General features: G+C 37.7%; 2 protein-coding genes across 2 annotated transcripts in view; both read right to left on the bottom strand.

Annotated features, from left to right (window-relative positions):
- LOC148170701 (uncharacterized) overlaps nt 1-27,460 on the bottom strand; it is a 44,524-nt gene that overhangs the window by 6,056 nt on the left and 11,008 nt on the right. The window lies entirely within an intron of this gene.
- LOC148170702 (histone-lysine N-methyltransferase SETMAR-like) lies at nt 1,274-1,957 on the bottom strand. The gene is made up of 2 exons (XM_088042236.1): nt 1,870-1,957; nt 1,274-1,797 (listed from the first exon to the last, which is right to left on the bottom strand). Exons 1-2 carry the CDS (start codon nt 1,955-1,957, stop codon nt 1,274-1,276), a joined length of 612 nt encoding a protein of 203 aa, XP_087898362.1.

Below are 27,460 nucleotides of genomic sequence, written 5' to 3'. Positions count from 1 at the left end.
AAATGGAGGGGCTACAAGAATTGATGACCACTATGATGGCAAAATTGGAGACAAATTTAGAAGAAAGAAGACAAAGAGAAAAACTGGAAGAAGAAGAAAGAAGACAAAATGAAAAACATGAAGCAGAAGAAAGAAGACAAAAAGAAGAAGAAAGAAGACAAAAAGAAAAATTAGAGGAAGAAGAAAGAAGACAAAAAGAAAAATTAGAGGAAGAAGAAAGAAGACAAAAAGAAAAATTAGAGGAAGAAGAAAGAAGACAAAAAGAAAAATTAGAGGAAGAAGAAAGAAGACAAACAGAGAATGCAGCAATCCTGAACCAGCTTAAAGACATGGAACAAAACATGAACGTAACCATTATGGTTAAGGTCGATGAAATTCAAAAAGAGGTAGAAGAGTGCCTAGGAGGCGTTAAGGAGGAACTACTAGGCGTCAGAGAGGAAGTGGAAGAGTGCATAGGAGGCGTTAAAGAAGAACTGCAAAGCGTCAAAGACGAAGTGCAAGTACATGTCAAAGATCTGGAGCGATTTAAACAGCACGTGGAAAATGAGTTGCTACGCGTAAGGCGTCAAGTTCCAAATAGGACCGGCCTGACCACAACGAAAGAAATGAAACCCCCGACTTACGATGGGTCGACTTCACTGGACAATTACAAGCTGCAATTTGAAGTGGCGGCTAAACAAAATGGATGGTCGGAAGAAGAAAAATCGTCATTTCTGATAGTTTCCTTGAGAGGGGCGGCTCTGGACCTGCTAGAGACAATTTCAGGTCGAGACAAAGAGCGGTACGACCAGCTGATGGCAGCGTTAGAGGCCAGATTTGGAAACCAACACCTGCAGCAAGTATAACACTTCGGTCAATTAGTCCCGGGACTAACTAGTAAAAAAGTACAATTTTTGAAAAATTTAACTTTATTTATCAACATAGCTTCCTTTGAGAGTTATACATTCCGTCCAACGCGTTTCTAACATTTCGATCCCTTTTTTGTAGAATGATTGGTCAAGGTCTTCAAAAAAAATTTCTGTTTGAGATATAACTTCACAATTTGTTCCAAATTTTTTTCCCTTTAGCATCTTTTTCAAATTTGCGAATAGGTAATTGTCGCTGGAGGCCAAGTCAAGAGAATATGGGGGGTGCGGCAGCAGTTCGAAGCCCAGTTCTTGTAGTTTCGCCATTGTCACCATTGACTTGTGACACAGCGCATTACCTGGGTGAAACAGCACCTTCTTTTTCGTCATATGGGGCCGTTTCTTCTTGATTTTGTTTTTTAATCGGTTTAATAGCATTGAGTAATATTCACATTAATGGTTTTTCCTTTCTCAAGATAATCAATGAAAATTACACCATGTGCATCCAAAAATCCGGAAGCCATAACCTTTCCGGCCGACTGTTGCGTTTTTGGTCGTTTTGGACGACTTTCACCTTCTGCTCTCCACTCAGCTGATTGCCGTTTTGATTCTGAAGTGTAGTGGTGTATCCATGCATCGTCCATTGTCACATACCGACGCAAAAATTCCCGTTTATTTCGGGTAAACAAATCCAAACCACGCTCGGATTCAGTAACACGTTGTTGTTTTTGTTCGTCGGTAAGGAAGCGCGGCACCCATTTGGAAAATATTTTTTTCATGTCTAAATAATTATGCAAAATATTGTAGACACTGCCTTTCGAAATCTTTACGGTGTCAGCTATCTCCTGCAACTTTACCTTCCGGTTGTCCAAAACAATTTTAAGGATTTTTTCGTTGTTTTCTGGTATTGTGACCTCTTTTGGACGTTCAGCGCGTTGAGCGTCATCAGTGTCTGTAGGGGCCTGTTGGAACTCAGCAAACCACCAACAAATTGTTGTTTTCGATGGAGAAGATTCCCCCTAACACTTTTCAACCCATTGCTGAGCTTCAACGGTATTTTTTCCTATCAAAAAACAATGTTTAATAAGCACTCTAAATTCGCTTTTTTCCATTATTTTGAAAATATCAAAAGTAGCTTCACAAAAACTTCAATATCTTGAAAATTAATAGTCAAAATGTCATGAAATTTTGACACGTGCCTTTTGAAGGTTAAAACTATCCATCGCATACTTATAAATTTTAATTGTGAAACCAATTGTGGGTTAGTCCCGGGACTTTTTGACCGAAGTGTTACGTCTCAGAGCTCAAGACGCGGCGGCAGAGAATTGGAGAGTCTCTGCAGGAATTTGAGGCAAGTGTCAAGCGCCTTGTTTTGCTCGCCTACCCTTCGGCTCCGGCGAATTTTGTGGAACAACTAGCTGTGGATACGTTCCTGCAAGGGATTCGAGATCCAGAAATACAAAGAACCGTCCGACTGGGCAGCTATCACTCCGCAAAAGAAGCTCTGGTGCGCGCTCTAGAGGTGGAAGCCGTTTTCAAGAGCTCTGTGAACGTCCCCGATTACCGACGAATTCGAGGTGTGGGCATTGACGAAGAAGAGGCAACACCTACCGCTTTCGTCACGAAAGCCGAGCTAAACGACATCCTCAAGGAAAACAGGGAGCTACGGATGACACTGAAGCAGCGAACTAGCCAGACCTGCTATCGTTGCGGAAAACCAGGCCATTTTAAACGTGACTGTAGGGTTGTTCTTAGGAACGACCAGAACGGTCCCCAGTCACGTCCTCAGCAGTCGGAAAACTAAAGCCCAGCAGTGTCAAGGGGCACACACTGGCTGGGGAGAGCACAAGCCCCAAAGTTATTTCCGTTATGCGTTTGAAGAGAAATTTTGAGAGTTTGATAATTGAAGGAAGTGTGAATGGGAGAAAAGTGAAGATGACGGTCGACACCGGAGCCATGGTTTCCCTTGTGAGAAAGGACATGTTGGACAACAGGTCATCTCTGGAAACAACGAGTGCTATTTTAAAAACAGTCACGGGAGATGTCGCCACAGTAAGTGCCGAGGCAGAGGTCACGGTCCAGTTGGGAGGTATGAAGTTTCGGCATCGGGTGCTGGTGGCAGGAATTGAGGATGAGATGATCCTGGGAATGGATGTTATTGGACGACATGGGATTTCCTTTAATCACAACGAAAAGATCCTCAAGATTGGAACCGAAAGCTTCGTGTTATCGACCCCAGAAGTAAAAGAAGATGGAGTGAAAGCGTTCGCCTGTGCAAAAACTTGTGTGGATGGGAACAGCGAGAAAGTGATAAGTGTGCGTTTAGGAAGTAACTTTGGGAGCTGCGTTGGAATGATTGAACCGACCAGAGACATGACAAAACCAATTCTTGTTGGAAAGACACTAGTAAAAGTGACGAAAGAAATACCTGTGCGGGTGGCGAATATCAACCCTACTCCAGTCACGATCAAGAAGGGCGATCTAGTTGCTGTGTGTGTTCCGATCTCCAGAATAAGTAACGCACAGCCATCAAAGAGAAACGTGAAGACCGTGAAAAAGTTAAAGCTGGAGGTAGACACGAGTGACCTTTCTGAAGAAGAGGCTCTTAAAGCACAGGCTTTCATCAAGAAGAATAAGGATGTGTTCGCCGTTGAGAAGGAGCCACTAGGAAGAACGAACATCGTTCAGCACAGAATCAATACGGGCGACCATCAACCCATCAGACAGGCACCGAGAAGGTTACCATGGGCGAAGCAAGAGCAGGCCGAACAGTTGGTAAAATCCATGCAAGAAGAAGGGATTATTGAAGAATCCAACAGTCCTTGGTCTTCGCCGGTTGTGCTCGTAACCAAGAAAGACGGTAGTACAAGATTCTGTGTGGATTACCGAAAACTCAACGATGTTACCAAGAAAGACAGTTTTCCATTACCCCGGATTGACGACACTCTCACAACTCTGTCAGGGTCGACGTGGTTCTCAACCTTAGACCTGAAGAGTGGATATTGGCAAGTGGGACTTCATCCCGAAGACAAGGAGAAGACAGCGTTTTCCACGGGAAGTGGCCTGTACCACTTTACGGTTATGCCTTTTGGGCTTTGCAACGCACCCGCTACATTCGAAAGACTAATGGAATGTGTGTTGCGTGGATTGACGTGGAAAACTTGTCTGGTTTATTTAGACGACGTTATGGTCATGGGTAAAACTTCGATGAACACCTGAAGAACCTTCAAGAAGTGGTAGACCGGTTTAGGGGTGCCAATTTGAAACTTAATCCGAAAAAGTGCCATCTATTTCGGAAGAAAGTGGAGTTTCTGGGGCATACGGTGTCATTTGAAGGAATCAAGACCTGCGAAGATAAGATTCAGGCGATTAAGGAATGGCCCAGACCTAAGGACAAGCACGATGTGAGAAGTTTTATTGGACTTTGCACGTATTATCGGCGGTTTGTAGAAGGTTTCGCCAACATTGCTGCACCTCTGCACAAACTAACGGAAGCAAAGGCATCATTCAACTGGACATCAGACTGCGAAAGCAGTTTCAAGCGACTGAAGTTAGCTTTGTGCACTAGCCCGATTTTGAGCTACCCCAGGACTCATGGAAAGTTCGTCTTGGACACAGATGCCAGTAACATCGGCATTGGAGCGGTGTTATCGCAGGTGCAGGATGGAGAAGAGAGAGTGATCGAGTACTACAGCAAAGTGTTGAGCAAGCAAGAGAGAAATTACTGCGCTACAAGAAAGGAATTGCTGGCCGTTGTAAAATCTGTAGAGCATTTCCACAAATACTTGTTTGGCCACGAGTTCTTGATAAGGACTGATCATGCTGCCCTCACGTGGTTACTACAGACGAAAGACGCCGAAGGACAAGTGGCTAGGTGGATTGAGCGGCTGCAGCAATACCACTTCAAAATCAAACATCGACCAGGAAAGCAACACAATAACGCTGACGCTCTCTCTAGAAGACCTTGCAAGGATTGCAAGCAGTGCGCGAAGATTGAAGGGCCATTGCCGATAAACAGGATGGTTATCGGTTGTGATGATGACTGGACTACGGAGAATCTTCGGAAGGATCAACAAGCAGACCAGGAAATTGGACCACTGCTGGAGTGGAAAGAAACGGATAATGGAAGGCCGCGTTGGGAAGATGTCTCGGAAAAGAGTCCAGGGTTGAAGGCGATGTGGGCGCAGTGGGACTCACTGCGAGTAGAAAATGGGGTACTGAAAAGGGCTGGGGAAAGCGCAGACGGGAAGAAAGTAACCTCCCAGTTACTAGTGCCCAAGAATAGAGTCCCCCAAGTACTCAAGGAGGTCCATGACGGAACATCAGGCGCTCACTTCGGAGTGAACAAAACCTTAAGTAAGATTAGGCAGCGGTATTACTGGGTTGGCTGCCGGGAGGATGTCGAACGATGGTGTAGGAGATGTTCAGTTTGTGGGGCGAGCAAGGGACCTCGAACGCGAACTAAAGGAGGCATGAAACAATACAACGTGGGAGCCCCGTTCGAGAGAATCGCTCTAGATGTGGCCGGGCCATTTCCAAAAACTGATGACGGCAACAAGTACATCTTGGTTGTGCAGGATTATTTCAGTAAATGGCCGGAAGCGTATGCCCTTCCCAACCAAGAAGCCACAACAGTAGCTCGAGTCCTACAGGATAATTTCTTCAGCAGGTTTGGAGTTCCACTCGAAATGCATTCCGATCAAGGCAGGAATTTTGAGTCTGGCGTTTTTCAAGAGATGTGTAAGCTGCTGGGAATTAGGAAGACTCGAACCACACCCTTGCACCCGCAATCCGACGGCATGGTCGAGAGATTCAATCAGACGATGGAGGAACATCTGTCCAAGGTAGTGGAAGAGCACCAGAGGAATTGGGATCGTCGACTGCCCTTGTTTATGATGGCCTACAGAGCTGCCATTCATGAAACCACGGGAGAAACACCAGCGAAGATTATCTTTGGAAGAGAGCTGCGTCTCCCTTGTGATCTTCTGCTTGGTTCGCCTGGGGCGGAACGAAAGGAAGTACCGGAGTTCGTCGACAACCTGAGAGAGACCCTACTGGATACACACCACCTTGTGAGGCAGAGGATCAAAATGGCTAGTGACAGAATGCGGTCCAGATATAATGTGACGGCTAATCATGAAGGATTTAACGAAGGAGACTTGGTGTGGTTATTCAACCCTCGGCGAAAGAAGGGCCTATCTCCGAAGTTGACACCTACATGGGAGGGACCGTATAAGGTGATCAAGAGGATCAACGACGTGGTGTATCGGATCCAACGCAGCGCCCGTTCAAAGATGAAAGTGGTTCATCTAAATAGACTTTGTAAATATCACGGAGAATCAGGTGTTTGGTCTGATCGGGACGATCAGAACTAAGAGGGGGGCAGTGTTACGAGAAGATTCTGGAAGCTTCGAGCGCCAGCGCTGGAACGTTCCGCTCTGCTCTAGGGCGAGCGGTTCGTGGAATAATTCTTATTCATACGCGGAACTCCCGAATATTCTCGCAGCGCTCCAGCATTAGGCTAGTGGTAGGGGAATATCTGTATATAGGGGAGTAGTGATAGGATTGTAGATAGTCTAGTATTTGGAAGTCCTGTAAAGTGAATAATTGTGAAGTACGAGAGTGTTCATAGTGCACAATAAAATTGTTATTGTTACAAGCGAGACTTTTGATTTTTCGGCCAACGTGACAATATGTATATACTTACATCATTTTATTTCGACATTTTCGATTTGTTGTTGGAAAAATTATACATTTTCAGTTTAGTATCACTATATGTCTCACATTTTTGTTATATTTATATTTAAGGCAAAATACATACGTACAGTATGTACACAGTATGTACGTACCGGTCGTTGTCATTTTAGTTATCTAAAAGTTTTTGTACATAATTAGTGAATAAATATTATTATTATTAAGACTACGACATTGGTGACGCCGAAGTGCGAATAATACCCACTAGGATGGCTGACGAAGACCGGAACGACGCCATAACCGCAATTTCAGTAAAACCACCGCCATTTTGGACAGAAAATCCCAAACCATGGTTCGCCCAGCTAGAAAGCTAATTCGTGTTGGGTCGCATCACCGTCGATGAGACAAAATATAGCTATAGAGCTAATATAGTTCAATTTCCAACTCTACCACGTGCTAAATTCAAAATGCCGGACGATAATCCACCACCACAAGTCGATAGGGTAACAATCAAATTGTCCCCATCTTTCCGACTAGACCCACAATTATAGTTCATACAAATCGAAGCGCAATTCGAGCTAGCTAGAGCTACCAATGATGCAACAAAGTACAATTACGCAATAAGCGCAATTGAAATAGAAACACTATCGCAAGTATCCGACATCATGACAAACCTTCCAGCAATCATCAAATACCTCACCCTAAAAAAATAAGAGTTTAATGCCCGAGAACAACGATACCATGTTAACGAACAGGAGTGCCTTGTGGCTTCACGGTAAGGACAGACAGCAAAGCGCTCACCTGGCTCGCAGCACTGACCAGGCACCCAGAACGAGCTACCAGATCACCTCTCGCGAGATCCATTAGATGCACCAGGTGACGACGAAGCCGGAGACGAAGACCTCCACCGAATGTTACCTCCCACGTCTAGAATCGAACCAACAATCCAACCAGCGGAAGTCGAAACGTTGGCTGATCGGGTCCGCGAGGCCCAACGAAACGACGGATTGACGCAAGCCGCAATCGAGCGAAAGAGAGGTTTCGATATAGAATCCCCGGAAGGCGGAGGTTCGATGTCACAGAAAGCCAGTGCAATGATAAATACAAATATCTAAAACTGCGATATATAAAAAAAAGATAATATACAGAATGTCCCAGAACTCATGACCCAGAGAAAAAAGGCTTATAGAGGCAACAATTCTGAACCAAAATTTGTAAACCAAAATTTCCTAGCTCAAAAAATAATCGAGTTAAGACGAAAAAACGGTAGCCAATCCGGAGGTTGAACAGAATGTGAAAATCGGTAACTATGGACACATACTATCGGTCATTGGTCAGATAAACATTACACTTTCGTTGCCTAGGAAATTTTACTCCATCTCTAGAATAAGTTTCCGGGATTGGTTATTAATTTTTTATCCTTACTCCAATACTATTAAACTTTAACAATTTTTGTTTTGAAATTTACCATCTGTATTGCTGTCGGCACCCTCCCTTGCTCTCTGGGTCATGAGTTCTGGGACACTCTGTATAACAAGGGTACGGGGGACTCCATAATAGAATTTGAACCTTTCGATTTAATGGATGCCTTTTTTTGTGACAAACATTTAATAAATCCTATCGTAATTGCGTCGTCTTCAAAAGGTCATAGATCTAGAAAGTAATTTTAATAATAAATTTAACGTAACTGATTACCGTAGTAATTCGTCTTCTATAAAAGTTTGACCAACAAGTTGGTAAAGACCTAAAAATTACGGTGATTTTAGGGAAAAAAAAACTGTTTACACAGAATAAAACTTAAATACATATTTATACAGCGTATACAGGCTGTCTTGGAACTCACCCAGAGAACAAGAGAGGATGCCGACTGCAATACAGATTGTAAATTTTAAATGATGACATATGGTGTCATGTACTTTACGAATAATTTCTGGAGTTGTTGCAGTTTTTAGCCGTCCTTCACGCGGATCCTCATCGTTTTTGGTACAACCACGTTTAAATTCAGCAGCCCATTTCTTTTTAGTGGAAAATGAAGGAGAGAGAAGAATCCCCGGAAACTTTTAAAAACCATGAATTGAAATTCAGTCGTGTTAGTTCTTCTCTTGCAAGGAATTTTATAATAGCTCGATATTAAATTTTTTCCATTGTTAAAATAAAACAACTCTCAAAATAAATAGTTGTTTACAACACAAATACAGCATAAATGAACACGCTTACATACATCAATGGAGTACATATTAAACTGAAAATTGAAAAGCTGTCACATTGTCTAAACCAACCTTACTTTTTGAATTTACTTGCGCGTGGATAATACCAAAAATAAACACGCATCATAAAATTGCTTTGGAAATGTATATGCAAGTGCTCCAAAGAGTTCCAAAGTGAAAAGTGCAAGTTCCAGTGTCAGTGGTGCTAGTGCAAGGGCCTCAAGTGCCAGTGACATGGAGCATTTCTCCACTTCCGATCGCCAGTCGGCATCGGTGAGTTGATCACACGCTCTACTTCGCCCGCAAGGGCTCTAACACCCATTTTCTCTGCGACTTCGTCGCAACACGCCCTCTCGCCTCCTCGTGCCAGAGGAAATTCCGTCTCATCTAATTCCAACCAAAATACCCCTAACGTGTACCACAAGGACACAATCAGAAACATCCCTGCAGACAGAGCTGCACAAAAGAAATTCTACTCCCTTCTAACGACCACTCTTCTGGTCAAAAACATTAAGCAGCTTGTTGTCAACTGGAACAAGACTGCTCTTCTGGTAACGCAAAACCCCCTTCCAAACGACTTTCAAAAAAAAACTTCAAGTTGCCACCTTAAATCAATCTATTTCAATTGTGGAAACCCACAAGAAAATCTCAGCTAAACCAACCACTGCCACTTCTAAACCCCATCTCTCAGTCGTAATTCGCGATGCCCTCAAATCAGTCATCAGAGTCTGGCGAATCCGTTCAATGAAATCAGGAAATTTCACTAAACTGATGCGTGTCATCACTGACAGCACAGAGACCGTCGACTTCCTCCTCAAGGAAGGCGTCATCAAGTTCGGCAAGCGCCATCAGTGCGAGCTGTCCAAAGCCCCCGTCAAACCTACCCCCCTTCAGTGTTCCAAGTATTTCCAACTTGGGCACCCAGCCACCGAATGCCCCAACAAAATTGCGTGCCCCAAATGCTCAGAAAATCACCCAGCTTTCAAATGTGAATCAAATCACGTCACCTGCCTTCTGTGCAACGGCACCCACCCGGCCTGGCCCCGCCAGTGCCCCAAAATCAAGGACGTAGTTGTCACGTCCGAAACCCCCCAATGCCCCAACTCTGATTCTGGAGCCCCCTCCCGAATTTGCAGACCCCGATCCCCAACCCGTGTCTATTCGTCAGACAATCACCTTCGTCACGAAACTTCTGTACGATCTTTTCCCTCACCAACGAGCAAAGGTCAGCGAGCTCGTCGAGAGCGCTTCCAAATCTGTCCTTAAGACAAAGACCCACATCAATCATGCGGGTCAAAGAATCTACTTCCCTTTTGAGTAGATTCGACAGCCCTAACTCGTCCAACTCTCTTTCGCCATGGCTACCACGGTGGCCGCCCCCGCCACTCCCGGCGGGGGCCTCCTGTCCCCTAATGTGAATATCGCCATGGTCAATATTGCAGGAATCAAGCGTAAATTGAATGCCCTCCGTAACTTCATCGAAACCGACGCGATAAAAATTTTATCAATTACCGAAACGCGCTCAAGTCTCGCGATTAAAGTCAAAAACTTTTCTTGTTATCACAACACGCCCTCAAACATCTCCTACGGAACCGCGCTTCTAGTTTCTACTGACTTTCAGTCAACTCAACATAACTTGCCTCTCAACCTAACTTCGCTCGAACTTTGACAATGAAACAGCAATAGGCACCACAGTAACGTCAGATCACTTTCTCTTAATTGCAAAATTTTTTATCGACGGCCATCAGCCACAACCACCACTTATTCAAATCTTCAATTACAAAAACGCTAATTGGAACCTTTTCCGCGAAGAATTAGACCAAGCCCTACCAGTCATTATCCCAGTAAATTCCCAGGTAGAAATAGACCGACAAATAGACTCATTAACTTCAGCAATCGATTACTGTAAACTTAAAGTCATTAAAGGACAAAACCCCACTGCCAAACCGCATCCTCAGACTCATTAAAGAAAAACGCAAAATCTACCGCGATTACGTCCGCAGCCGCAACCCCTTTCTAAAAACGCTTATCAACAAATTTAACGCCAAAATCAGACGCGACATTAACAGCTACAAAGAGGAAACTTGCGAGTCTTTGGATTATCGGAACGGGAAAGAGTATTGGTCAAAATTCAAAGCAAATTCTGGCCAACGTTCTCGACCGAACCATAATCCAATTGACGTAGCAAACGTCTACCACTCTTCCCAAGACAAAGCAAATTGCTTCGCGAACCTTCTCGAAGAAAATCACCAAGTTCCAAATGACCCCAACTTTGACAACCACTTTTTTAACTTAATATCAAATAACGACTCTAGAAGCCCACCGCTAGCTGGTGCTAGAAGCTTCCAGAATCTTCTCGTAACACTATGTATTTCTGGTGGATACTTGTATCATGCAAAAATATACTGTGGCAAAGAGAAAGTAGAAGGAATGAATGTTGGTACTAAAGTAGTTCTAGAACTGATGGAGGAAAATCTTGACAAGGGTGTTACAGTCTACACTGATAATTTTCCTAAACCCATTAATTTCAGAGTTTAGGTACACGAGTTTAGAGTTGGCCGAAAAATTAAAACACAGAAAAACTCACCTGGTGGGGACACTTAAAAAATATACAAAAGATCTTCCAAAAGAAGTTGTCGAAGCCAAGATCAAGAAGGGAGAAATAATTGCCAAAGAGAAAAACGGAGTTGTTATACTCAAATGGAAAGACAAGAGAGACGTTTTAATGCCCTGAACGAAACACACAGACGAATTCTCTACGAAGAATAATTAAATGGTACAGAAAAATTGCCGTAGAGCTTATCATAGGTGCAAGCGTAGTCAATGCACATTATTGATATAAAAAAATGAAGAAGAGAGCAAGAGTATTACAAGTTTCAAAGAGAACCTTTGCCTGCAATTACTGAATATGGGTAATAAAACTGAGGTGGAAGAACCATATTTAGTGAACATACATACCTTCCAGCAGGGAAAAAAGGACGTTGCAAAATATGCTATCAAAAAAATAAAGAACGTAATGGTCGCGAATACGCAATAAATAAAAGAGCAAATTTTGTCAAGATGTCCAGAATGCCCTGGAACACCTTTGCTTTGTTTGGAATGTTTTTCTAAAACCCATCATGTAACATCTATAAAATAAACTTTGACTGTTTTCAATTTTTTTACATGTCTAAGAACTACATTTTTTGGTTGTTTCATTTGAAAAAAAAATTGTAAAATCCTCCTTTTACATTTTAATACTTTTATTATAATTTTTTTTTTTACTACTACTTTACATTTTCTTAAAAAGTTTGGTTATGCTGGCAAACTTGTAGTTCTAAGCTAGGTCAGTTAGCGTGGATTTTAAAGTGTGCTCTATTCTGATACACTAAACGGAAACTGAATTGTTGGGTGTGTATAAGAAATCATACACACGGCGCACCAGCCCCACCTAACGTGTATACAAATTAATACACACGGCAGTCAACGTGTTAATTTTATAACCATAACTTGTTAAGTATTGTTAGAGTCAACATGCCTATATCTATCCAATATAAATGTCCAAAATGTCTAGGCGAGACCACTGAACAAGGCTCTGCTTGCACTATTTGTATATAGTATAAGAAATATATGCAAACTTTATATAAAAATAAACACCACAAGTTCTAGTATATGTAAGTTGAATAAAAAAGTTAATGAAATCTTGAATTTTTATTTTTTAAATCTTTTTCACTTGAATTTGAAGCAATTTACTTGCAATTTGAAAACCGGAATATTTGTCTGCGTCTGTAACCATCGAAAGTCGGCATTGTTCATACATTTTTCAGTACTTAATTGAAAGTTTTCAAACAAGTTATTTTTTTTATTCTGAAATGTTGAATTCAAATGGGGCAAAAGCATTTAACTTCTTTGCGCCAACGTGCGCCAAGGTTTTATTAGAACTAAAGCTAGGGAAAAGTTAAATTTTAATGAAATGTTTTGTGTTTTTATTTATTTAATTATTTATTATTTTACATTTTACTACTTTACTTTTATCTTTACATTTTACTACTTTACTTTTATCTTTACATTTTATCACTAAAATGTTCTTAAAACCTTCTATTAACGACAAAAGCAAAAATTAACTGCGGTAACTGCGGCTTTAGTGGTGATATGCAAAAACGCATATTTTTGATTTATTTTTATATTACTGTTTTCGGCAGTCGCGATAAGAGAGGCTGGCGAACGTAGAGACTTGGAAATTAAGATTTAAACAAAGAAACAAGAAAACAAAAACACACCGAGAAAACGCCAAAATTGCTAGACGACCAAAAGTTGTTTTTGCTAGAATAATTTATCGATCATTTTGCGAGGCTACAAAAATGAAAATTTACAAAAAAACAATCAATTTAGTAGGTACTTCTGTCAGTTGGTTAAAGCTAACAGCAGTGATGAGTTTCACGTGTTCGCACAGAGAGATGTTGAAAAATGCATTGTGAAAATTTTTGATTTTGTCATCCGCAATTCAACTCGAACCAAACTGATGAAACAAAAAGGTATTTGAGCAAAACATTTTTACCACACTTTCGTAGAAGTTGGCATGAGGCGGGTAGAAATAAAAAAACGTTTTCTGCTAAGTACCAGGAATGGCACGCAAATGCATGTTCCATAATAGTTGTGGAACCATCCAGTTCCACACAGGATGGTTCTGTTCAAAACTGTTCCTCACAGGGACAGGGTGGTTCCGCGCGGAGTGACTGATTCCCCGCGAGGAGGTGAAAAACCCTTTGAGAGTTCTGGAACACCTGTGTTCAATCTTCGATGAACAATAGTATAATTTATATTTTTTCAATAATTAAATTTTTTCTGAAAGTCAATGTTAACGTAAATTTATTTTTTATCTGAAATAAGACAATGTAAAAAGATTCTATTACGACATTTCCTGTTAAGAAGTTCAATCACTCAATGAAATTGCAAGTTATCAAGAATCAAAGGCGTCAACAGGAAAATAATCGGCAAATTCTCCAAAGCCGTCAGCGACAACCAAACCATAAAACCGTCAGCAATCGTCAATAGCGCGTTAGCTTTAGCTTTAGGTTCACCAATTTTTAGAGTCACTGGTTAGTTATTAATTATTATTATGTATATATTTGTGTAAATTTAGAAAAATAGACAGTATTAATAATCAAGTCGTTACGCTGTCACTCTGCCCCACCACCTACCCATTCCCCATCTGAACATGGTCCTTCGAACCTTTTAACCAGTGCTACGGACCAAGCCATTTTTTTGGGGTGTGAGGCTGCATCCCGGTAGCACAATCCTGTGTCGTTTTCCAAGCCATTTTTTTGGAGTGTGAGGCTGCACTCCGGCGACACATCCTAATCTTAATCCTAATCCACATAATAGCGTAATTCGTTACCAAAATCGGTAATAAACTCGCGACGGAAGTAAGCTCGCAAATCTAGCATCTCAGCAAATGGTACCGATCAAACGCGCCGGATCAAGAGACGACGACGCCGATCGTACCGCAATTTGTTTGCCAAAAATCGGTAACAAAATCGCGAATCTTTGCATCTCTATCACCCGCGACGCATCGCGTGGTACCGACGAAACGCCGACGCGCGACGTCGTGAATCGAAATTGTGTAAGTGCGTGAGTGACTTCGACTAAGATTAACATACTCCTGTGCATAAAACAAGAAAATGGAGGAATTGAACGAATTAGCCAAATTGCAATCAATCAATGTAATGCAATTGTACTCAATCAAACATTAACCTGTGCATTATTCTGCCCAACAGAAGATACTGCTGATAACAAGCAAATTATTTGGCAAAATCCGAACCCTTCATCAACAAGATATTGTCGCCCAATAAGGATCCAGTTGGCCAAAGAAACTACTAAACTTACCGTGCTAGATAAAAACTATACTCAACAACAAATAGACGTCCTAATGCCTACTACATACAAAACGTCTGACAATCAAGAAATTCTGATTTAATCGCGCTTTAAACACATCATGTTAAATGTTAAATGTGATCTAATGATGGCAATACAACACGAATAATTTTTAGTAATCCCAAAATATCACCCGAAATCACAAGCATCTCTGAAGACCTAATATTTCGTTTTACTGTAATTTTGAAAACACTTTTTTGTAATGCAAAGAATTGACAATAAGGCTCTCCATACATATTCAGTCAACACTGCTAAGCTCTTTGTGCAAGAGTATGACTGGTATTACATGCCCCTGAGTGTCCACCGAATTTTGATTCATGGTGGTTATCATTGCCTCAGCTGTACTACCTATAGGTCAGCTTTCAGAGGAAGCAGAAGGAAGCAGGAATACGGATTTTAGAAAGTATAGACTGCAATATACTCGAAATCATTTTTAAGATTGATTTATTTCTTTTAGTCATCCTTTGACATATAAGCAAAGTCAAGACCATGTGGAGCTATTTTTTTTATCAGTAAGAAGTCGCTGGGCATTTAACAACACAATTCACAGCAGCATTTAAAAGGCTTTTGGCAAATCTGGAACTGAAACACATAAAGAGCAAGGTCCTTGTAACAATGCAAATAGTGCATTGCTAGCCTTATGGCTCGGACGGAGAACAACCGGAAAGGTTTTCATGTTGCAGCATTATCGAATTATTATTTTGTTTTTAGTTTAAAATATATTCAAGCTAGTTATGTTAACAGTTTCTTCGGAAAGTCTGTATCGCAAAGAAATAGCCTTTGCTTAATTTTTCTCTCGCTTCGCCTGATCGCAATTTAAGAGTGCCTTCGGTCCTTCATACATACTGAACCACTAGTATGTATGAAGGACAAATATTAGGTGTCCAAATCATATCGATTCGGTATGTATTTAGTAGGAAGTTTATTGAAGCTTAGGACAATTTACATTCACAAGCCACTTGTGGAATGTAAAAGTTGCCCTCAAATTGCATTTACAGACAAGCCATAAAATGTGTAGAACAAGGACCACAATAGGGAACAGAAAGTGGCACTAAGATACTATAAGTTATAGCCCAACCATTTCCAAAAGATGAATTTAGAAACTGCCAATGCATAACTAATGAATTCGAAAAAAAAAATAAAACTACAGCTTTATTTATTAACCAAGTTTTTAAATGGTTAGTCTTGGATCGAAAGAAATATTGTTGCAAGTATCCAGGATGCAACAATTGGTATCTATTACACCAATCCTTCTGCTCCAAACAAACATTTCTTTCAATTTACGAGAAATCAGCGCCTCCAAAGTTGGAAAAAGGCTTGCCAAATAGATTTAGAACGGGACACCAAGAACTGCTACATTTGTCAGGATCATTTTGTTGACACTGATTATGCAAATGAGAGAAAAGAGCACTTGAACTACAACGCAATGCCAATTCCAACTGAGAGGGTAGTTTGCACTTGCAACCATCCATTAACGTCTTCTCACGTTTGTCAATCGCATTTCTCTTGTTTGCAAAATAACAGTGAAGAAGTAGATGATAATAATTATGATTTTGTCAATATCGTACCAAGCAAAGATCACTTTGTTGATGATATTCCAAGTAATTCTAACTTTGATGTGATTTTTCAGGATCATAATTATGCTGATTTTTCTCAGAATGAACTTCAGTAATTTCAATTTTTTAAATAAGAAAACAGGAAAGCGTGGCATAATTGCTTCTAAGGATCTAATTAAGAAAGACCAGGATGTACAGAATTCATAGAAATATTCAGGCAAAATTATGTAAAGTCACGACATTTTAAGAAAAAGAAAGGAATAAGGCAAAAAGATTATGTAAACTTTACGATAATGGCAAATTTGAATTAATTGATGAGGATTTAAATGATATTACAAAAGACTTTATTAACTCTCAATTACGTAATGCATTAAGTTTTTTTTCAGTGTTGATGTTTATTGTTCTTATTGTGATGGTTCGACTTTCCCTAAATACAGGAAGACATTACTTCGACGGGGTGGACATTTCTTTTCAAATCGGAACTCCGTTAGTTGGTCTATTAGCGATAAACTTGACTAGTTTATTGAGGAAGCTGTCGAGTAAGTAGATTTTTCTCGATTAAGTCATCGATACTGTGACAAGCGGAACGGGCTTGATGGCTCACCCGGAGCGCGGCCAATGGGTTCCAGATGTGGGGACCGCGTCGCTGGTCGTCACAGTTATGTAATTCGGAGAAACGGAATTAATCGTCACGTTAACGCTTCTAATTCGCGAAATAATCAACTACGGGTACCAACTGAACACCGAAAGTCGTTAGCGTGTCGCGAACCGCGGATTTGCGAAAACGCCACCCCAGTCGAAGTGTAGTAATGTAATAAATTAAGTCGTTGAACTATTATTGCAAAAGTGTCAACGCACTATTTTATGTTAACGTAGATCGAACGATGTGGTCGGATATGATGTAATCAATTGCTTATTCCGCAAAGCCCATCGTTCGATTCTATGCCCATTTATGGTAATAAGTATTTTGATGTTATAGCACTATTGAAAGGTTATAAATATAAGCTGACGATTGTAGAGAGGGGCCTAATTATTATTAAGAGTCCAATGTAATGAACGTACGTGCATCATGTGATTTTTATTAAGTTCTACTCAATAAATTAATGGTGACAGAAAGAGTGAGTTTTCCCTTCTCCCAACATCACATGGCGATCCTGCTAAACAAGATCCTGTTAAAGAAGATTCTTGCAAGAAACCTCTAGTCAAGGAGGCCAAGAAAAGTAAGAAAAATGTGTGGAAATCGGCAGTCGAAACAAGAAGAAATAATAGTGGAAGCTGCAGGCATGGGGAGAAATGATGCCTCCCAAAGTTCATCACTAAACAGAAGCGAATGGATGATGGTCGGGCTGTTCTGCTTGGTACTAGTTTGTGGGCTGTGGTATCTGGTGAAAAACTGGAAGAGGTCAGAGAGCAAGAGAATCCGACTAACAATGGAAATGGCGGCACTGAGAAGATCGACGGATCAGCGGATCAACGGATCAAGGGACGATGGTATTCAAGACGCTTAGGAGCGGATCAACGGCCAAAGGAAGAAGAAATCTTGAAGTGAAGTGTGTGCAGTGAGGTTTTTAGAGTAACAAAAGGGTTCAAAGTGTTGAAAAATGTGCAATGACCGAAGAGGAAACGTTGTTGGATCTCTACAACAAGGTACAGAACTTTAGAGAAAATTTAACGAAAGACAATCTTCAGAGAAGAAGTGATAAGGAAGTTAATAAACGTAAGTGGGTAGATTTAGAGACATTGAAAAAATATTATGATAAATTTTGTAACGAATTAAAGAAAAGCGTAGAGAGCGGAAAGATAAAGAAAGAACAAGTAGAAAAGTTAGAAAAATCTTTAGTTTTAATTAAGGATACATTAAGAGAATCCGAAAGTATCGTAAAATCGCGTTTAGAGGCTATAGAGGTTATTTTGGTCAACAATACACTTACCAATATGGGAAAGGATTTTGATTTCAAAATTGCAGCAAATTTGCTTGGAAAAGTTACTGATGACGAAAACTCAGTACATAATTTAATCGAAGGAATCGAATTGTATAAGCCTACATTAAATGCAGAAGCTAAACCGGCATTGATTAATTATGTACTAAAAGCTTGTATCTCGCGTCATCATAAAATTCGTCTAGCCCAAACTTATAATGACACCAAAACTTTAATCAAAGATTTAAAAATTAAATTTTTACCTAAACATTCGTCCGCGGCTTTAGCAGCGCAACTTCAAAATTCAAAACAAAGTGGAAAATCCATCGAGGAGTATGGAAGATCTATAGAGTCTTTGATGGCTGATTTGACTTTGTCTCAATGTAGGGATAAACCGGAGAATATGGATGTATTTCGTAGTGAGAATGAGAAAATTGCGATTGACGTTTTTACAAGGGGAATTCGTAATGGTGAGCTTAGAACTATTATTAAATCTAGGCAGTATAAATCCTTAGCGGAAGCAATTGTTGGAGCAAAAGAAGAAAATGTACAAGATCAAAATTTATTTCACGCGAAAAATTCTTACAATAATAATCAAAGAAATTCACACTTTAATCGCAGTGCAAACAGAGGTCATTACCACAGTAATAGTAGTAGACCCTGTCAGCACAATTGGTTTCATTACAACACAAGAAATAACAATCCAAATAATAATTTTCATCAAAATTTCAAAAATGAGAGTAAGCGGGGATCTTATAGAGGAAATCATTATAACAATCACAATTCAAATTTTAAACCAAATCAAAATTTTAACTCACAACAAAGACAGCAAAGAATAAATACGGCAGTTGAACAACCGCAACAGAATCAATCTCAAGGAGCAACGTCAAACAATCATATGAGACAACAGTTTTTTAGAGTCTCACAATAAAAATAAAAATGTAACAAATTCAAAATCTTCTATTTTTAATATAGACAGTCTAAATTATATTGAATTAAGATATGGCAACAAAAATATTCGATTATTATTAGATACTGGAGCATCAATTTCGGCAATATTTTTAAACAGTATAAATACAGCTTTACAAAACATAGATTATTCCAATAAGATTAAAATAAATGGTATCTCAGGTGCGACCGAATCACATGGATCAGCAGATATTTCTTTAAATGTTGACACATTAAATTTTTCTCATAACTTTGTAATAATAAACTCTTTTGACGATGAAATAAATGGAATATTAGGTGCAGATTTTTTCGAAGAATATTTAGCTTTCATTGATTATGAAAATTTTTCGCTTTCAATTTAAATTGATAATACTCGCATTACCTTGCCTATGAAATCAAAATTTGATAAAAGTATAACTTTACCTCCACGGTGTGAAGTAATTAAATATTTCAGTGTAAGTAAACCAAATGACTACGTAATTTTACCAGAAGAATTACAAAATGGAGTTTTCATTGCAGGAAGTCTTACTCGTTCTAATTCAAATAATTTAATTCCAGTTCAATTTTTAAATACTTTAGATCGAAACGTAAAACTTAGAAATTTTGAACCAAAACTTTCAAATGCAAATAATTATCAAATCATTTCTTTTAGAGATTCAAATACATCATCAGTTAATAGAGTTGAAGAAGTGCTTAAATTAATAAACTTTGACGGGTTAAATGAAGAAGAAATTGTGTCAATGGAACACATTTGTGCTAAATATGCTGATGTGTTTCATTTGAGCGATGACCCTTTACGGTCACTAATGTTTATAAACATACAATCCAGCTGGAAGATAACGTTACACCTTCATATACAAAACCATATCGCTTACCAGAAGCACAGAAAAAAGAAATTCAAAACGAAATTCAAAAAATGCTGAAAAATAAGATCATAGAACCAGCTCAGTCAGCATGGTCAGCACCATTGTTAATAGTTCCGAAGAAACCAGACAAAGACGGTGTTCGAAAGTGGAGAGTTGTAATTGACTATAGGTTGCTAAATCAAAAAATTAAAGATGACAAATTTCCTTTGCCAAACATTCAGGAAATATTAGATTCATTATCGGGGGCAATGTATTTCTCACATCTAGATTTATCTCAAGGATATTACCAAATAGATTTAGATCCAAACAGTAGACCATTCACAGCTTTTACGACAAATCAAGGTCAATTTCAAATGACTAGACTCCCAATGGGATTATAAGTCAGTCCCAGTGCTTTTTCAAGAGCTATGACAATAGCAATGTCGGGATTAAATAATGAAAGTTGTTTTGTCTATTTAGATGACTTGATCGTATTTGGAAATAATTTAATTAATCACAATCGAAATTTAATAAAAGTATTTGAAAGATTACGTAGAGTTCAATTATTGTAAATGTAAGTAAGAGTAAGTAAGAGTAAATGTAACTTTTTAAGAAAAGAAATCTTATATTTAGGACATTAGATAGTAGCAGGAGAAGGAGTTCTTCCCGATCCAGAAAAAACGCGTGCTATTCAACAATTTCCAGTACCACATGATGCACAATCTGTAAAAAGATTTGTGGCATTTGCCAACTACTATCGTTCATTTATCAAAAATTTTGCACATATTGCTAATCCTTTGAATCAATTAACTAGAAAAAATATCTCGTTTAACTGGATACTAGAATGTCAAAAAGCATTTGAAGATCTAAAATCACATTTATCGAAGCCACCGATTTTAAAACAACCAGATTTTTCTGAAACTAATACTTTTATTTTGAAAACTGACGCTTCAGGAAAAGCAATCGGAGTTGTTTTGTGTAATAATGATGATAAACCTATAGCATATGCATCTCGCACTTTAAACAAAGCTTAAATCAACTATTGTATTATAGAAAAAGAGTTATTAGGAATAGTTTGGGGTGTTAAACATTTCAGACCCTATCTGTACGGGCGAAAATTTATCATTCAAACAGATCACCGTCCTTTAATTTATTTATTTGGCATGACAAATCCGTCAAGTCGTTTAACGAAATTTAGACTTGTATTAGAGGAATATGACTTTACAATTCAGTACATAAAAGGAAAAACTAATGTAACAGCTGATGCTTTATCTCGTATTGAAATTCCAGTATCAGATTTACGCGAAATGGTAAAAAACAAAGACGAAACAATACATGTAATTACTAGAAGTCGTTCTAGGAAAATTAAAGAAAATAATAATACGTCAAAAAACGGTAATAACAATATTTCGGGTGACGAGAAAAGGACTGATCAACCTTGGATCGTTGAATTACTGAAAAAAACCAAAAAATGCAATTGAACTTAAAATAGTCGACTATGAACAATTTACTAAAACAAATAAAGATGGAAAGAAATTTGAAATATATAAAAACTTTATTATTTATGATGCAGTACTGCAAATGATTTATTTGAAATTGAGAAATTCTTGTTCAACGTCAGAACTTAGGTCGTCGTTGAAAGATCTCAATAAGTTTTGTGCACAACATAATATTTTTCATTTAGTAATTATAAGAAATAATGAAAATGTGATAGCTATCAAAGAAATAATTAAACTTTCCAAAGATTTTAAGAAACCAAATATTAAAGTATCAATTTTGCGAAATATTCAAATAATTGACGATTTACCGACAAGACAATTAATCTTAAATGATTTTCACATGCTTCCTTCTGGAGGACATGCAGGAATTAACCGAATGTTTAATAACATAAAGAAATACTACTATTGTTGTTAACAATTAGCAACGTGCATGCAATTTTAACCGGATCAAAGTAGCCACTTTAATTCTTGATCTTCAACAGACTTAGAGTTCAGTAGTACCTTATATGAACAAACCCTTTCTATGAAACGCGAAGTCCAATTCAATAGACGATTAATTAAACTTGACCAACTTTGACCAAACGGAATATTCCAACATCATTTGCACTTGTTATAAATCTTCAAAGTACAGAGACATGTTGTAACAGTGTAAATATTTGATACATTTGTAAATTTTTGTACATTCGTTCATTACTATTGCAGAAAATATGGTGTTACAGTGCTATAATTGTCACTGGTATAGTTTATTCACTGTTAAAACTTTGTACCCTACAATAAAATACTTTGTGACATATTATTTGTCAATCAAAGTAAAGCAGTTTCCTGAAAAAGGATTAAATCTTGTGATCATCTAATTCTGTCTTTATCATAAGTGAGATTACTGTTTTAACGCAAATGCAATCATAAATGAGTCAAATCGCTTCACTGCATACGTGTCACTGAATTTCCATTTCCAAGAAACCAGTGACATTTCTAAAGAAGTCGTGAATTCTAGATGCACCTCATAGCGAACCATTCTGCAATAATTTTTCTGGTAAGAACCAACTTTCAACAAGTTTTTTACTCACATTTCCTTGTGCCTACGAATTTTTTGCACCAAAACGCTGCCTGATGCATTGTGATTAGTTTCCAATTTCAAAAGATCATGAAAAATCGTTCTGCGCAAGTTTAAATCAATGATTTTCATTATCATGCTCAAAAGTAAACATAACCTCAAATGAGAAATATTACAAATGTCAAGAACGTCACTGACGTCAGCGATTATGGCCAGACCGAACACAGGATGTCCAAAATTGGGCGTGGGAAATTATTTTTTTCATAGCCGACTATGATTTTGCATCTTTTGGAAATGTTGAGGGACTTTTTTCTCTTTTTCTCGGCAACTTGACTAGCTAGACGGTTGAGTTTTGGCACACTCGAATAATTATTGATGTTTTATAAAATGACATAATTCTTAACTAATTAAAAATTAAAATAAGACAAGTAAAATTAACATTTTTAAGACGAGAGTGACGCTGGTAATGTCACATCATCCTTACCTATTCAAGAAATTAATTTTAAATTTTGGAAAAATCCGTACATAAATGACAAAGATATTGAGCCCGAAAGTCTTAGATGGGCCATCCTGTATATCTACTGTATGTCCCCGGATTGAGTTCACAAGAGGAAAAAAAACGTTATTTTTCATTTTACAGAAAAATGACAAAGGAATAATATTTTTTGCTTAATTTAAAATAAATAAATCTTTAATTAAAACTTTAATATTATCAAGCTGTGTTCTGGAAATCGAAAAAAAACAAAAAATAACGAAGAACTTTTTTTATTTTAATTTAGCAAAAAATGTCAAAGGAATGAAATTTGTTCCTTAACTCAAACCAATTTCTACTATTTGATTGACCCATTACCTGTTTTAGCACCTAGTTCAATTCTAACGTAATTCTTTCGACTGTTTCGAATTTTCTCAATTATTGTTAAGGATGCAATTGCATTTTTTTCCAATTTTTTAATATTTACACATTATTAGAGGTAAATTTTTCTTTAATCTTTAACGCACTTGATTTTGTGAAGCCACAGCCAAATAAACTTTTTTTCCCTCTTGTGAACTCAATCCGGGGACATACTGTATATATAATTGAGATTTGGAATTTTTATCTCACTCGCAGAATCATTGATGTCTTTCAGTTTAACAAGCATTACGGAAAAAGAGTTCATTCTTTTCGCATACTAAGAATTTAAAAAAAGGCACTTTTCCAACGAAGTGGTAAGTAGGTATACATTTTTTGTCAATATTTTCTACATCCCTAATATTTAGTGCTCCAGCCTAAGCTGGACCCTCATCAAGCAGTGTCACAACAAAGGGACTGTCCATTCAATTTTATATCACTCTCAAGTGTTTCTAACTTTAGTTTTCAGCGGTACCCATTTTTTGTGATCATCTCGTATTCTAAGAACTCTCGTTACCATCCGACTCTTTTGCCTCTTTTGTCGTTTTAATTTTCAGTTTCAACTTGTCTGACCGCAGAGAAAGAAGTGTAAGTACAAATTATTTTTGCAAGTATGTTTAAATTCTTATATTTATATTTTTTTGGCAGCATGTCAAATCCAAGCATACACGAAGAAAGGTAAGTAAATATGTATTAGGAAAAAATATTTTATAATTCATATAATATGTTTTTTTATAATTCATAGAATATGTTACAGCGAATCCGATGCCGAAAGACCGCCACCGGACAGCGAAGAAGAACGCGAACGTCTTCGTCTGCGGCAGCAGAGCGAAGACGAAGAAGAAGCAGGAAGAAGAGAAATAGTGAGTAATTTTAATTAAGAATTTTTGAATCATAATAAAAAGGGTAAAAAATTGCTATTCAAAAAACAAAAACAACAATAGTTTTATATACTATATGTATTCATGAATTGAAGAATAAGTAATTCATAAAAATTTAAATATTTTTTTTTCTCATTTGCAGGCAGCCCGAGACACGAACGCCATAAATCTGCTATGGTGGTACGAAGTTTCAAATAATATGTAAAGGTTAGTATACAGTACATAAACATAATTTTGAAAGAATGAATAAAAAAGTCACCGTTAATGTAATTATTGAAAAAATAAATGATATTTTTTTTGTTACACATTTTTATTTTACAGACGACTTTTATACCAACACCGTGGTAGCAGTCGTGGCGGCCGCGGAGGCCGTGGAGGCCGTGGGGCTCGTGGCGGTCGCGGGGACCGTGGGGGCCGAGGCGACCGTGGCGGTCGTGGGGGCCGTGGAGGCCGCGAAGGCAGCGAAGAAAATGGCGGTCATGAAGGCGGTGACGACCGTCACGGTGGTGGCAGCGGAGGGGGTGGCCGCAGCCAAGTTGTGATTCACGGTGGCGGCACACTCCATTTGTATTTTTGATATATGTAAATATATTAGGACTAGAATAAATTATATTTTTGTTTTTAGTTTTAGTTTTTTGTTTTGTTTCTTTTGAGTATTTTTAGGTTTATTTTTTTATGTATTTTCTGGTATTTTTTAATAAATTAATAAAATATAATAATTCTTTTAATGCCCCTTTAATCGTCAACTATTTTTAATCAACTACCATGTGAAAAAAATAGGAACTCTACAGTTTTATGCTGTAGGTAAGGAAATCTTATTTTTTGCATTTTGAAATATTTGTAATCACATTGATTGATGAATAAAACAAATAAAAAAATGATTTTGTTCAGATTCAACAATAAATCAGCATGCTAAACTTCAAAATTAAATGTAAGTTTACGACTAAGCTTAAATTGATGTATTTTTGAATTGATTAAACTTATACCTAAAAACCCTGTCTACAAAACTTTTCTGTATCAGTTTCTATAACCTTTTAAAAATTAAACCATGATTTTTGTAATAATAAATTCTTATCAATATTGGCTGAAACAAACTTTAAATTTATAAAAATTAAATTAAATTAAATTAAAAATCTAAAATCATCATAATTAATTAAAAGTGGTACTCAAAGTCAGTAATGCTCTTCTAATAAAGCGCCTTTTCCGCGTCCAATCACGCTATATTCCAGGAAAATATTTGCAATAGTCAGCAGAAAATTTAAAGCGTGTTTCGCAAAGTTCTTTTAGTTGCGCAATTTCTTGTCTGCTACAAAATAACAGTGCTTTAGTCAATTCTTTGCTATTTTAGTGCTTTGGTATAAAATTTGTACTAATTCTAGGTCATTGCTTGATATAGTTATTAAGATATATTGTTTTTTTGGTCGAATTACACAATTGAAAAATGAATTCAAGACAACGATTACGACCATGTTGTGTTCCTGATTGTGATAATAAGGATCTTCCAAGGTATGTATAATTAATTTATTGTGTAAACTTGACTGTCGATAATTTACTGTCTCCATATTATTAAACGTAGGTGTGTATTTATTTAATGTTGTTTAATTGAAACGAACCTTCGTGGTCGTTTTTATAATGGCGGCGCGCGGGACACGAATAAAAATAGAAAAACATGTTAATATCAATTTCATTGTGTTAATTACTTATATTGTTTTTAGATTTAGTATTCCCACAAATGAGAATATTCGAAAAATTTGGCTGCATCGCATTAAAAACCAAAAGTTGGAAAAGATGGACGACGACTTAGTGAACAGTTATCGAGTTTGTGCTCGACATTTTTATGAGTTGTGTTTTGATAATAACAAACTCAAGCGGTTTTCATTACCAACCCTGCACCTTCCCGGTAAATTAAATCAGAATTCTTCAATGAGAGTTTATATGTCTTGTTTTTAGAATTTACATTGGAGTCTACAGATGAGACTTGCTTTTCTCGTCCTAGAGAAGATGCGCCAACTTTCATCACTCCTGAAAAATTGCGTGGTAAATTTGCATTACACATACCCTATTGAATTATTTCATATTGTAAATAATTTTATTTCAGAAGCAATTAAAAATGTGCAACAGCCACAATTGACATTAGCTGAAAGTCCAACAAAATACAAACTTGTAAGGGAACCTACAAAAAGAGTATATCGACGATACGAAGTTCAGCTATTTTCAAGTGAAGAAGTAACAATGCCAATGCCTTCAACGTCGACTTTTGATGAGTCCTCCAGATTTTCATCAACAATTCCCACAGATGAGCAGGTCCCATTTGCCTCATCACCAAAAAGTAAGCTTCTTTATTTCATAAATGCCGAATGTTTAAACAACAAAAGTCAAAATTGCGTTACAAGTGAAATTTAAAACATATTTAATGAAATATTTATTTTTTATTTTAGAAGTCATCTGGAAATCGAAAGTGAGGGTATCGGCAAGGGAGAAAACATTGTTACAAACAATAAGAGCTGCCAAAAAACGTGTTCAAAGATTAAAGGCTGGCAAGAAGAAGTTGCAAAGCACTCTTCGTAATCTCAACGATAATCCTCAACTCTTGAAAGGACTGAGTAGACTCAATTCCACTACTCTAAATTTTATAGAGAGCCAAGTCAGAAACCAACCTCTGAGATCTAGAGGAAGAAGATTTTCTGATGAAGATAAAGTATTTGCTGTGTCTATTATGAAACACAGTGGCAAAGCTTACCGGTATTTAGCTAAAGTGTTTAGTTTGCCTTCACGAAGAACTCTCCAAAGAGTTTTGAACCGATTGCCGTTTTCCTGTGGAATTAATTCTCATATTTTTAGCAATTGAAATTGTCGGTGGAAAAAATGAAGGACATGGACAAACATTGTGTACTTATGTTTGATGAAATGAAACTGCAGGAAGGATTATCGTATGACAGCAAAACAAATTCTGTTCTGGGATTTGTAGACTTTGGTGGTGGAAATAGAAGGGCAGCGTTTGCAGATCATGCATTGGTTTTTATGAATAAAGGTAATATTAAAAATATTTTGAACATTAAAGCAACTTTCATTAACAAACTTTTAACTCATATAAAAATCAAAAATTAATAAAAATCACGAGACAATTTTTTGTTTTCTATTTTAAAATCTAAATATTTCTTTACATGTATCTACTTCAATTATAAATTATTATATATATTTGATTATTTA

This window comes from Gnatocerus cornutus, chromosome 7 (assembly GCF_029298725.1).
Source record: "Gnatocerus cornutus isolate USDA-ARS CGAHR chromosome 7, icGnaCorn1.1, whole genome shotgun sequence".
Lineage (NCBI taxonomy): Eukaryota > Metazoa > Arthropoda > Insecta > Coleoptera > Tenebrionidae > Gnatocerus > Gnatocerus cornutus.
This window is presented reverse-complemented; position numbering and strand designations above follow the sequence as displayed.

Bases quoted from the DNA above. Each gene is read 5' to 3' on its own strand.
- LOC148170702 (XM_088042236.1), bottom strand. From the start codon at position 1,957: ATGGAAAAAAGCGAATTTAGAGTGCTTATTAAACATTGTTTTTTGATA. The intron at 1,798-1,869 runs GTTAGGGGGAAT...AGGCCCCTACAG, and splicing joins TCAGCAATGGGTTGAAAAGT to ACACTGATGACGCTCAACGC.